Below are 11,914 nucleotides of genomic sequence, written 5' to 3'. Positions count from 1 at the left end.
CAAGCTAAATTATGTGCTGGTATTGGATCAGAGGTTATGGGAGGTGGGAACAGCTGGAGAGAGCATTCTGCTCAGGTAGGGTGGAAGCTTCCTAGAAAAGCTCTTAAACACAAGGCTGGAAAGATGGAGGCTATGTAACAAGGATTCATATTGGAACAAAATAAGTATAATTTAAGGGACCTCAGGGGCTCTAATTTGTTTGTCATTAGTGCTAAATTTACATTGTCTGTGTAGGATTAATATTTAACCTCAGGAAAGTGTTTAACACATGGTTAAAGTACTGTTCAAAAGCCAACGAGAACTGCTGGTTTTAAGATGGTACAGCCACTGAGGCAGTCATTAGCAACAGTTGCACAGCTGTGTCGTGCGACTGGTATTGCTGATTGGATTACCGGCTGTATCCTCTCTTGACTAACATGCTTTGCATGTTCCGTATGGTACTTTAACTATGTGTTTAACCCATTTGCAAGGGTTAAACATAAAGCAATGTAGGGATGCTAGTGCTAAAATGACATGTTCTAACCCAGTGTTTCTCAACCGCTGAACTTGAGCACAGGTACCTGCTAATGACACGTGCACGCTCCTATCATCCTACCTTGTTTTACTCTTCAACAAAGGATACCAAGAGAGCCAAGCAAATGTCATAATATAAGTAAATTAGAACATTGTTTAAAATTACATGCTTTACCTAAATAAAGAAAGTTTAAATTTGACTTTACTGTCTCTTTAAAAATACAATAAATAATGGATGCCAGGTCATTGTTTGCTTACATTCCCAGCAACATGCCTATCTGGTATTCAATTCCAGCATTTTACACACACATTATGCATGCGCAGCTCATGCTACACACATCATGCACGCGCAACACATGCTACATACACATACATCATGCACGTGCTATGCTTGCTACATACACATGTACATGAACTGCCTGACTCACTGCTGCCAATACAACCGATGTAACAAGCTACCCCAACCTTATGTCTCTGCACCCTAAACCTATAGACTGTGAGCTCTCCGGAGCAGGGCCCTCTTCCTCCTGTACTAGATTTGTTTAGTTTTGTTATGTTTTGTATTTTATCACAAATCTTTGTCATTGTGTACCCCTATCATTGTACCCAGCGCTACGGAATTTGGCGACGCTTTACAAATAAATGATAATAATAATTTATACTGCACACAAACATTATGTTGTGTGCTGAGCATGCTACACACACGTCATGCACAAGTATTCAGATAGAGCATGCCATTTTAGGACCCTTATAAATTCACTTCTATTTTCTGAACCCCAACTGCTTTGTCTTGCTCCCAGTTTACCTATACATTGTTATGCCCTAGTTTTACCTTTCTTTCATTTCTCTTCTTTACGCTCTTTCACTTTTTGTTTTATATCATTAACTGTTTTTTTTTTTTTCTTTAGGTAATCAAACATGACAACAATTTTCCTGCATATTTGTATATTGACAGCAGTTTTTTTAAGCAGCTATGTAGAGGGGAAAAGAGATCCAGTACTATACTGCGGAGGTTAGTAAATCTTTTATATTATAATTTTATGATTACAAGCAATGTACAAAAAAGGATTTAAACGGTTCAGCTCATTCCTATAAAGAGGAATTTAAACAATATTTAAAAAGAAATCTCTTTGTTTGCTTAGAACAATTTAAACTATATTTGAAGGAAAAAATAAATATCTGTTAACTTAGAACAATTTTATTCAGGAATTCCCATCTACTGTAAAACACGACGACTTAACCCCTTTACTGATCAACTTATTTGTGGGTTACTTATGTTCTTACAACTGTCATTTCAAGCCTTTGATTGCATGCAGGGAGTTTTAGTAGAGAGATAGAAGGGGTTATTCTTCCGTATATTTTGTATGTGTGTGTGTGTATATATATATATATCTCAATAATGAAGAGGGTTTGATATCCCTGAAATGTCGCATTGCTCAAAGAAATTAGTGTTTGCATTTTGAAATCCAGAGAGTGCCTGCCTGTTAGTACTGATACTTTGGACCTTGCTGGCACCGGTTGATGACTGGAAGAATGGGCGGTTTTAGGCTTTTTGCAGTTTTTGAATACCTAGTTTACAATTTATTTATTTATTTATTTGCTGCTCTAGGAAGGGTGGGACAAAGAGTGATTTTTTTTTCTTTTCACAAAAGCAACTGGTGTTAAATGTCAGTTTAACATTTTGTATATAGTACACTTTACCAGACCGTTTCACTGTGACAATTATCTGACATATTCCCTTTGACTCTTTACCTGATACTTGTCATTGTGACAATTATCTGACATATTCTCTGTGACACGTTACCTGACACATTTTACTGTTTGTGATATACTGACTCTCCCCATCAGGTCAGTAAAGGATAAGAGGACAAGATCTCGAGTACCCTGTATCTTTGCTTGAGTAACCGTTTTAAAATGATACTCAAAATCTTTCTTTATCCCATCTAAAATAGAATTTGTTTAGAAAAATAGATGTTTCTATGCCAAATAATGACAATGTTTTCTGGGTGAGTTATCTCTAACATCCAATGAACATTAGAATTCAAGGACCCCGCTGTACACAATGCTGCACCCCCTGTGTCACTTTAAATTGAAACTGCTTTTACTTAAAGGGCCATGAAACCCAAAATGTATCTTTCAGGATTTAGGTAGAACATATTTTAAACATGCTACTTTCATGATTCAGATAGAATATACCATTTTGCAGTTTACTTCCATCAATCGGCAGCTAGCACCCAGCAGTGCTTCACTGCTTCCTAGCCTACCTATGTATTCTATTCAACAAAGGACAGAAAGAGAACAAATAAAATTAGATAATAGAAGTGTATTGGACAGTTGTTTAAAATTGCAAGTTCTATCTTAATCGTGAAAGTAAAAATCTGACTTTGCTGTCCCTTTAAGCTTTTATGGTTCAGATAAAGCTTACAATTTAAAAAATACTTTTCAAAGTATATCTGTCTCTTGGTGTCTTTGTTTAAAAGTTACCTCAGTAGGCTCAGAAGCAGCAATGCACTACTAAGAGCTTGCTGATGATTGGTGGCTACACACATATGCCTCTTATAATTGGCTCATCTAATATGTTTAGATACGTCCCTGTTGTGCATTGCTGCTCTGGAGTTGATTTCAACTGCACATAGTTATATGCAAGCAATAGGGGAATAATATAATGTTCTAACAAAATAGAGCATTTTCTTTTTTCACTTGTATGTCCTTTTAAAGGGACAGTCTGCTCCTGAATTTTTATTGTTTAAGAAGATAGATAATCCCTTTATTACCCGTTCCCCAGTTTTGAATAACCAACATGGTTATATTTATATACTTTTCTTTCTAATGACTCAGTGAGTCCACAGATCATCATAATTACTGTTTGGAATATCACTCCTGACCAGCAGGAGGAGGCAAAGAGCACCACAGCAAAGCTGTTAAATACCACTCCCCTACCCACAATCCCCAGTCATTCTCTTTTCCTGTAATAGTTGCAAGGAGGTGGTAAAGTTTAAGTGTTTGAAATAATTTCTTCAATCAAGAGTTTATTTTCAAAGCAGAACAGGTTGTTCTGATCTTTGCTGGGATTTAGCCGTAGTCCATGTCAGTCTCTTCAGTAGAGCAGTGGTGGCCTTTAAGCATTTGGGAACTTTTGGGGTATAATCCCCACTGTGCTTCTCAAAAAGTTTGTTGCTGCCCTTGTTAGAAAGACAGTTTAGGTTTATACAGTCTTTCTTTTTTTCACAGGTCCATGGGAGGAGGATGCCTCTTAACTTTGTGTGCTGCCCTGCTGCCAGGCAGATACTTCTTATGGTAAGTGCTACGTTTTTTTATTTATTAAACAAAAGATTGTGGCACTTAAACAGTTAATACTGTTTGGAGGGACGTTTCTACTCTCTTTCCTGTGGGGTCCACAGGATGTGGTAGGGCAGCAATGCAGGGCACTGGGAGGTTTTCATTTTATTATTTCCGGAGCGCTGGAAAGGTTTTCAGTGCGCCTCTGGGTTGTGTGAGTGGCGGTTTTGCTGCTGGGTGAGATTGCAGTCCGGATCGTTTTGAGTTCCTCTGTTTTGGTCAGCAGGAAAGGTAGGCACCTCCGCAAGCTTGCTGAAGTGTAGAGGTGCCCATACATATTTTACATCTGCTTATTACTTGATCCAAAAGAAGTTGAAGTCTAATAATAATAAAAGTGTTACTTTAACATTTAAAGGGACAGTAACTTTTTTTGGCTTATACTTTTAAGGGGTTTAAAAGTTTGTTTAAGGGTTTTAATTTATTTTTTTGAGAAGATGGACCAAGAGGTCCTGCAGGATATTACTTGTACATTATGTTTGGATGCCAATGTGGAACCACCAATCGCTTTTTGTTCCTCATGTATTGAGAGAACATTACATTACAGGGATAGACTTTTTGAATCTGAGCCATCATTGTCTAAGGCGGATGCTGTTCAGGAGCCTTCTGGTCAGGCTATGCCGCAGTTTTCTTCTCAGGCATCCCAAACCTTGTCATCTTCCCATGCAGTGCCCTGCATTTCCTCTCAAGCTCCAGTTGGAGTTACTTTGCAAGATATGGCTACCCACATATCTTCAGCGGTTTCTGAGGCTTTGTCTGCTTTTCCTATGCTGCAAGGGAAGCGTAAGAGAAAGTGTTAGGATTCAGTGAGTAAGGTTTCTGATTCAGTTGTGGCTATGTCTAGTGTTTCTTCCCATAAGTCTGAGGAAGAAGATACTTCTTTGGCATCTGAGGGTGAGATCTCAGACTCTGACAGTGTAATTCCTTCTTCTGATGCTGAAGTTGTTTCTTTCAGGTTTAAGCTAGAGCACTTCCATTTGTTGCTTAAGGAGGTTTTGGCTACTTTGGATGAGTCTGACATGACTGTCGTAGTGACTCCTAAAAAGGCTAGTAAGCTGAATAAGTATTTTGATGTTCCTTCTGCGGTGGAAGTTTTTCCTGTCCCAGACTGTGCTTCAGAGATCATTACACGGGAGTGGGAGAAACCTGGGATTCCTTTTTCTCCTTCTCCTATTTTCAAGAAGATGTTTCCAATTGCTAATTCTATCAAGGAGTCTTGGCAGACGGTTCCCAAGGTGGAGGGAGCTATTTCCACCCTGGCTAAGAGGACCAGGGGTTGCAATGGCAGCCTGCGGTGTGTATTGCTACTGTCACTAGCACGGCGGCTTATTGGTTTGGTGCGTTGTCTGATTCTATTCAGACAGATAATCCTCTGGAGGAGATCCAGGATAGGATCAAGGCTCTTAAATTGGCTAATTCCTTTATTATTGATGCTTCTCTACAGGTCATTAAATTGGGAGCAAAAATTTCTGGCTTTGCTGTACTGGCACTCAGAGCTTTATGGTTGAAGTCCTGATCTGCGGATGTGTCCTCTAAGTCTAAGCTTTTGTTGATTTCTTACAAGGGTAAGACCTTGTTTGGGCCGGGTTTAGCTGAGATTATTTCTGATATGGGAGGGAAGGGACATTCTCTCCCCTGGATAAAAGGAATAAGCAGACGGGTCGTCAGAGTAATTTTTGTTCCTTTCAAAACTTTTCAGGAAAGCCTTCCCCCTCCTCTTCCAAGCAGGAACAGTCTAAGTCCTCCTGGAAGTCCAATCATTCTTGTAGTAAGGGAATGCAATCTAAGAAGCCCATTACTGACTCTTAGTAAGCATGAAGGGTCTGTTCCCGATCCGGGATTGCATCTTGTCGGGGGCAGACTATCTCTTTTCGCTCAGGCTTGGGTTCGGGATGTTCTGGATCCTTGGGCGGTGGACATCGTGTCCAAGGGTTACCGGTTAGAATTCAAGGCTTTTTCTCCCAGGGGCAGGTTCCTTCTCTCCTGGTTATCTGTAGACCAGATAAAGAGAGACGTGTTCTTACGTTGTTTTCAGGATCTTTCTGACATGGGAGTGATAGTTATCATACCAATACAAGAACAGGGTCTATGATTCTATTCCAATCTGTTCGTGGTTCCCAAAAAAAGAGGGTACCTTCAGACCTATTTTAGATCTCAAGAGCGTAAACATGTTTCCCAGAGTTCCGTCTTTCAAGATAATATTCGTTCCATTCTTCCTTTGGTTCAAGAGGGTCAATTCATGACAACGGTAGACCTGAAGGATGCGTATATGCATATTCTCATCTACAAGGACCATCACAAGTTTCTGAGATTGGCTTTGCTATACAGGCATTTTCAATTTGGGGCTCGTCCGTTCGGCCTTACTACAGCACCCAGAATTTTCTCAAAGGTTCTGGGAGCATTGCTGGCGGTGCTCCGTTTGAGGGGTGTTGCAGTGGCACCTTATCTGGACGATATTCTGGTTCAGGCGCCATCTTTTCAACAAGCTAACTCCCACACAGAGTTGTTGTCTTTTCTGCGCTCCCATGGATGGAAGGTGAATTTAGGAAAATGTTCCTTGATTCCAGCTACAAGGGTGGTGTTTTTGGGAACCATAATAGAAATGAAGTTTTTTCTGACAGAAGCAAGGAGGACAAGGATCTTTAATTCTTGTTTTGCCCTTCAGTCCTCTCCCCGGCCATCAGTGGCTCAGTGTATGGAGGTCATTGGTCTGATGGTGTCAGCCATGGACATCATTCCTTTTGCTCGGTTCCATCTCAGGCCACTGCAGTTATGCATGCTGAGTCAATGGAATGGGGATTATGTGGATCAAAGGTCAAAGGTATCTCTTCTGTGGTGGTTGTCTCAGTATCATCTCTCTCAGGGAACTTGCTTTCGCAGACCTTTCTGGGCGATCGTGACCTCAGACGCCAGCCTGCTGGGATGGGGAGCAGTCTGGAGCTTGTTGAAGGCTCAGGGTCTATGGACTCTGGAGGAGTCGGTTGTTTCCATAAACATCCTAGAGCTGAGGGCAATATTCAATGCTCTTCTGGCCTGGCTTCAGTTAGCTTCAGCCCAGTTTATCAGGTTTCAGTCGGACAATATAACCTCAGTGGCTTATATCAATCATCAGGGAAGAACTCAGAGTCCCTTGGCCATGGTAGAGGTAGCCAAGATTATTCAGTGGGCGGAGTCTCACAACTGCTGTCTGTCTGCGATCCATATTCCAGGGGTGGACAGTTGGGATGCAGATTTTCTGAGCAGACAGACATTTCATCCGAGGGAGTGGGAGCTTCACCCGGAGGTGTTTTCCAGCTTGGTTCTCAGGTGGGGGCAGCCGGAGCTGGATCTCATAGCATCTGGTCAGAATGCCAAGCTTCCGAGTTACGGGTCGAGGTCAAGAGATCCTCCGGCTGTGCTAATAGACGCTCTGGTAGTTCCTTGGAACTTAAGTCTAGCGTATGTTTTTCCTCCGTTCGCTCTCCTTCTACGGGTCATTGCTTAGATCATACAGGAGAGGGCGTCAGTGATTCTCATTGCTCCGGCGTGGCCTTACAGAATCTGGTATGCGGATCTGGTGGAGATGTCAACTCTTCCACCTTGGAGACTTCCGTTAAGGCAGGACCTTCTACTTCAGGGGCCCTTCCTTCATCCAAATCTCATTTCTCTGAAGCTGACTGCTTGGAGATTGAATGCTTGATATTATCTAAGCGTGGTTTTTCTGAGTCGGTTATTGAGACTATGATTCAGGCTTGTAAGCCTGTGACTAGAAAGATTTACTATAATATATGGCGTAAATATCTGTATTGGTGTGAATCCAGAGGCTACTCTTGGAGTAAAGTTAGGATTCCTAGGATTTTGTCTTTTATCCAGGAGGGTCTGGAGAAGTGTTCATCTGCAAGTACCTTGAAGGGTCAAATTTCTGCTTTATCTATTTTGTTGCACAAGCGTCTGGCGGATGTGCCAGATGTTCAGTCTTTTTGTCAGGCCCTGGTTAGAATCCGGCCTATGTTTAAGGTTGTTACTCCTCCTTGGAGTCTGAATTTGGTTCTTAGAGTTCAACAGGCTCCGTTTGAGCCTATGCATTCTTTGGATATTAAGCTGTTGTCTTGGAAGGTTTTGTTTTTGGTTGTTATCTCTTCGGCTTGAAGAGTTTCACAGCTTTCAGCGCTGCAGTGTGAATCTCCTTTCCTTATTTTTCATTCTGATAAGGTAGTTCTGCGTACTGCCTTAGGTTTCCTTCCCAAGGTGATTTCGGATAGGAATATTAATCAAGAGATTGTTGTTCCTTCCTTCCTTGTGTCCAAATCCTTCTTCTCATAAGGAGCGTTTGTTGCACAACCTAGATGTGGTGCGTGCATTGAACTATTATTTGCAGGCGACTAAAGATTTTCGCCAGTCTTCTTCTTTATTTGTTTTTTTTTTCTAGGAAGCACAAGGGTCAGAAAGCTACGGGTACTTCTCTTTCTTTTTGGTTGAGGAGTGTTATTCGCTTGGCGTACGAGACTGCTGGACAGCAGCCTCCTGTGAAAATCACGGCTCATTCCACGAGGACTGTTTCTTCTTCTTGGGCTTTCAAAAATAGAGCTTCTGTAGAACAGATTTGCAAGGCTGCCACTTGGTCATCTTTACACACTTTCTCTAAATTTTACAAATTTGATACTTTTGCTTCGGCTGAGGCTTCTTTTGGGAGAAAGGTTCTTCAAGCAGTGGTGCCTTCTGTTTAGGCTAACTGTCTTGTCCCTCCCTTATCATCCGTGTCCTCTGGCTTGGGTATTGGTTCCCAATAGTAATTATAATGATCCGTGGACTCACCGTGTCATTAGAAAGAAAACAAAATTTATGCTTACCTGATAAATTTATTTATTTCTTGACACGGCCCGCCCTGTGTTTTCAGACAGTTTATTTTTCTATAAACCTCAGGCACCTCTGCACCTTATATCATTTCCTTTCTCCTTTCCCTTTAATCGAATGACTGGGGATTGTGGGTAGGGGAGTGGTATTTAACAGCTTTGCTGTGGTGCTCTTTGCCGCCTCCTGCTGGTCTGGAGTGATATTCCCAACAGTAATTATAATGATCCGTGGACTTACCGTGTCAAGAAATAAATAAATTTACCAGGTAAGCATAAATTTTGTTTTTACTTTTGTGGTGACATTTTATCTAAGCCTCTGCAGACTGGCCCCTTATCTCTGTGCTATTTACAGACTTGCATTTTAGCCAATCAGTACTGACTCATAAATAACTCAACAGAGTGAGACAATGTTATCTATATGGCACACACACATGACCTAGAGCTGTCTAGCTGTGGGAAAAACTCAAAATGCACTGAGATAAGAGGTAGCCTTCAAGGGCTTAGAAATTAGCATATGAGCCTACCTTGTTTTAGCTTTCAAAAAAGAATACCAAGAGAACAAAGCAAATTTGATGATAAAAGTATAAATTGGAAAGTTGTTTAAAATTGCACCCCCTATCTGAAACTGTCCCTTTAAACGCTGTTCTTTCAAACGCCTGAAATACAAATCTTGAGCACAAGGACTCAGTGGGCGATTGTCATCTTGAAGCTGTTTTTTTCTCTTATCTTATTACAAAACCTGAAAAGAAATGCAGTGAAGCAAATTTTTTAATTCATAATCAATACAAAAGTATGGGCTCATGAATCTTCTTATTTTAATGATATATATGGATAAAATATTTTAAAATAACATTTCTTTATTTTTCAAGTATTATATGGAACAGGGCCCTAGAGATTATAAAGTGCTTAGTACATGAATTTGCAAAAGAAATGTGCATTTATATAAAGGTGCTTGGCGTATAAAAAAAGGTTAATTGTTTAGAATCCTTCTGAATCTATTGTGGTATGAGGCAATTAAGCTTGGAGATAAAATGTCTGTAAAATTACTGAGCTGTTGTTGAAGAGGTCATTTCAGCGTTATTAGCTCTTGTGTACCAACTTAAGAAGTAGATTATTAAGTAGGTATAACATTTACTGTTGTTTTATTGAGGTCTACGACATAGAAAATAAGTCAGAACTAATATGCAGATTCTCATTTTTTTCCTACACAATCTGGATTATATCTAATAATTACCCATTTCTGCTTGTAATTAATTTAAAGAGACAGTCTACTTGAAAATGTGTATAGTTTAAAAAGATAGCTAATCCCTTTATTACCTTTCCCCAAGTTTTGCATAACTAACACTGTTCTAGTAATATCATTTTTACCTTGTAATCCTCTGCCGACTGTGTCCTTATCTCAGTGCTATTTACAGACCTGCAGTGCTGACTCGTAAATAACATTGTGATCACTCACGTGGAGTTATCTATATGGCACTCATGAACTAGCGCTGTCTTGCTGTGAAAAACTCAAACTGGACTGAGAGAAGAGACGGCCTTCATGGGTTTAGAAATTATCATATGAGCCTACCAAGGTTTAGACTCTGCAGACTGTCTCCTTATCTCAATCCTTTTTACAAACTTGCATTTTAGCCAATTAGTGCTGGTTCATGCATAACTCCACAGGAGTGAGCACAATGATATTTATATGGCAGCCTGCAGGGGCTTAGAAACAAGCAGGTATTTAGCGTTTTAGAGGTTATAAAGTATATTAACCCCTTGAGTGCTAACAATGGCTCTGTGCCGTCACAAATTGTCTCAGTCAGGTGCTAACGACTCTCCCACCTTGAGGGAAATCTGGGGTCTCCTACCCCGTTGATCTGGCCTGCATTTTACTATAGCTCCGACTATATTTTACAACTACCTATATATTTGACCATTCAGCTTAGTTTAAATTGGACAATTCATTTGTCTGCTGGTCCATACAACCGGAGTGTACAGCATAGAATGTAGGTGACAGTGCCGAAAGAGGAAAAATATATAGTTTTATGGAGCCTTGCACTGAGTCTGGCCGAGGAGGCGGCCATTTTCCAGTCCACGTGTGGACATAATGCTGGAGCTATCTAGCTGTGAAAGTATACTGCTGGGCGTCTTGCATAAACAGTTTCCGGGATTGAAACATGGATTGATCTTGGCATTTGCTGTGCATACTGCTGACCTCGGGATTGAAGCCGAATGTCGTAAAATACAGAAGCCGACTCAAGAGTCTGTCATGTGACTTGAGATAGCTGGGACTAATGGAATGTGGGCAGCTGCGGAGGAGGCAGTCGTAGAGCCTGTTACACTACTTGATGGCGGAATGACGCTGCTACATAAAACTTTTTTAGCAAAATAACCTGACAGCCTTAGATAATGACCTATCCCTAGTCATTTCTCCTGTGGCGTAACAAAAGATTACTAAGCCAGACGATATTCCCCTATCGGATGTGTATGGGAGAAGGAAAGTGCTGGACAGAGATCAACGATGTGGCGACGAAACCGAAGTACCGGATACCCAGTGTCATTTTTTACCTAAGCTTGATGAGAATTTTGAGATCCGGAGCGATGAAACAGTACTGGAGACTTCTGCCTCTACAACAACGAAGGGTAGGAGTTTGAAAAGGAATCCTATGGCAGAGATTACCCCGTTCCTGGGAAGACATCCTGATGTTCTTCGAACTGTAGATATTGGCTCCAGGATCAGCTTGGCATCATCATTAGCTGCAAAGTATTCATTCCCGGATGAGCAGCAAGTCTTATACACTCCTTAGTGCAGGCAAGTGTGTCCTGGGAGAGCTGACTAGACTGTCCATAAAGTTGGTGTAGCATGAGCTTCTCGTTTGGAGAACATTATTTGCAGCTCTCTAGGTTATAAGCTGCCATAGAATAGACTCATGCCGACTAAAAGAACTCATACCACTGTTCTCTAAGATGTTTGTACCTCTTTTGACACTAGCCGAATTAATATATTGAGTTTTTGAATAACATGTTAACTCCCATTATATGCGACAAACTTGGATACTTGTCCTTTAACTATAGCTCTGTCCATAGCCAATGTTAAGTTAATGCTAAGTTAGGGACACATCCTAAAGTCTAAGCCTACTCCTTGGAGAGGGCTTAACTGTAAGTGTGGTTAGGGCTAACTTACTAGGTTTTTTTTTGCTGTCATGTTTTGAAGGCCTAACATGTATTTTGACACATTATGATAGGTTTAT

The 11,914-nt window shown here is 40.8% G+C and overlaps 1 protein-coding gene across 2 annotated transcripts in view; it reads left to right on the top strand.

Moving 5' to 3' along the window:
• CNPY1 (canopy FGF signaling regulator 1) overlaps window positions 1-11,914 on the top strand; it is a 563,239-nt gene that overhangs the window by 167,127 nt on the left and 384,198 nt on the right. For both annotated transcript variants that reach the window (XM_053713812.1, XM_053713811.1), the window contains exon 2: window positions 1,422-1,525. In XM_053713812.1, the coding sequence (XP_053569787.1) occupies window positions 1,432-1,525 (94 nt within the window). In that variant the 5' untranslated portion in view covers window positions 1,422-1,431. The remainder of the gene's footprint in view (window positions 1-1,421; window positions 1,526-11,914) is intronic.

This window comes from Bombina bombina, chromosome 5 (assembly GCF_027579735.1).
Source record: "Bombina bombina isolate aBomBom1 chromosome 5, aBomBom1.pri, whole genome shotgun sequence".
Taxonomy (NCBI): domain Eukaryota; kingdom Metazoa; phylum Chordata; class Amphibia; order Anura; family Bombinatoridae; genus Bombina; species Bombina bombina.
The sequence above is the reverse complement of the archived record's forward strand: the minus strand, read 5'-3'. Positions and strand labels throughout refer to the sequence as shown.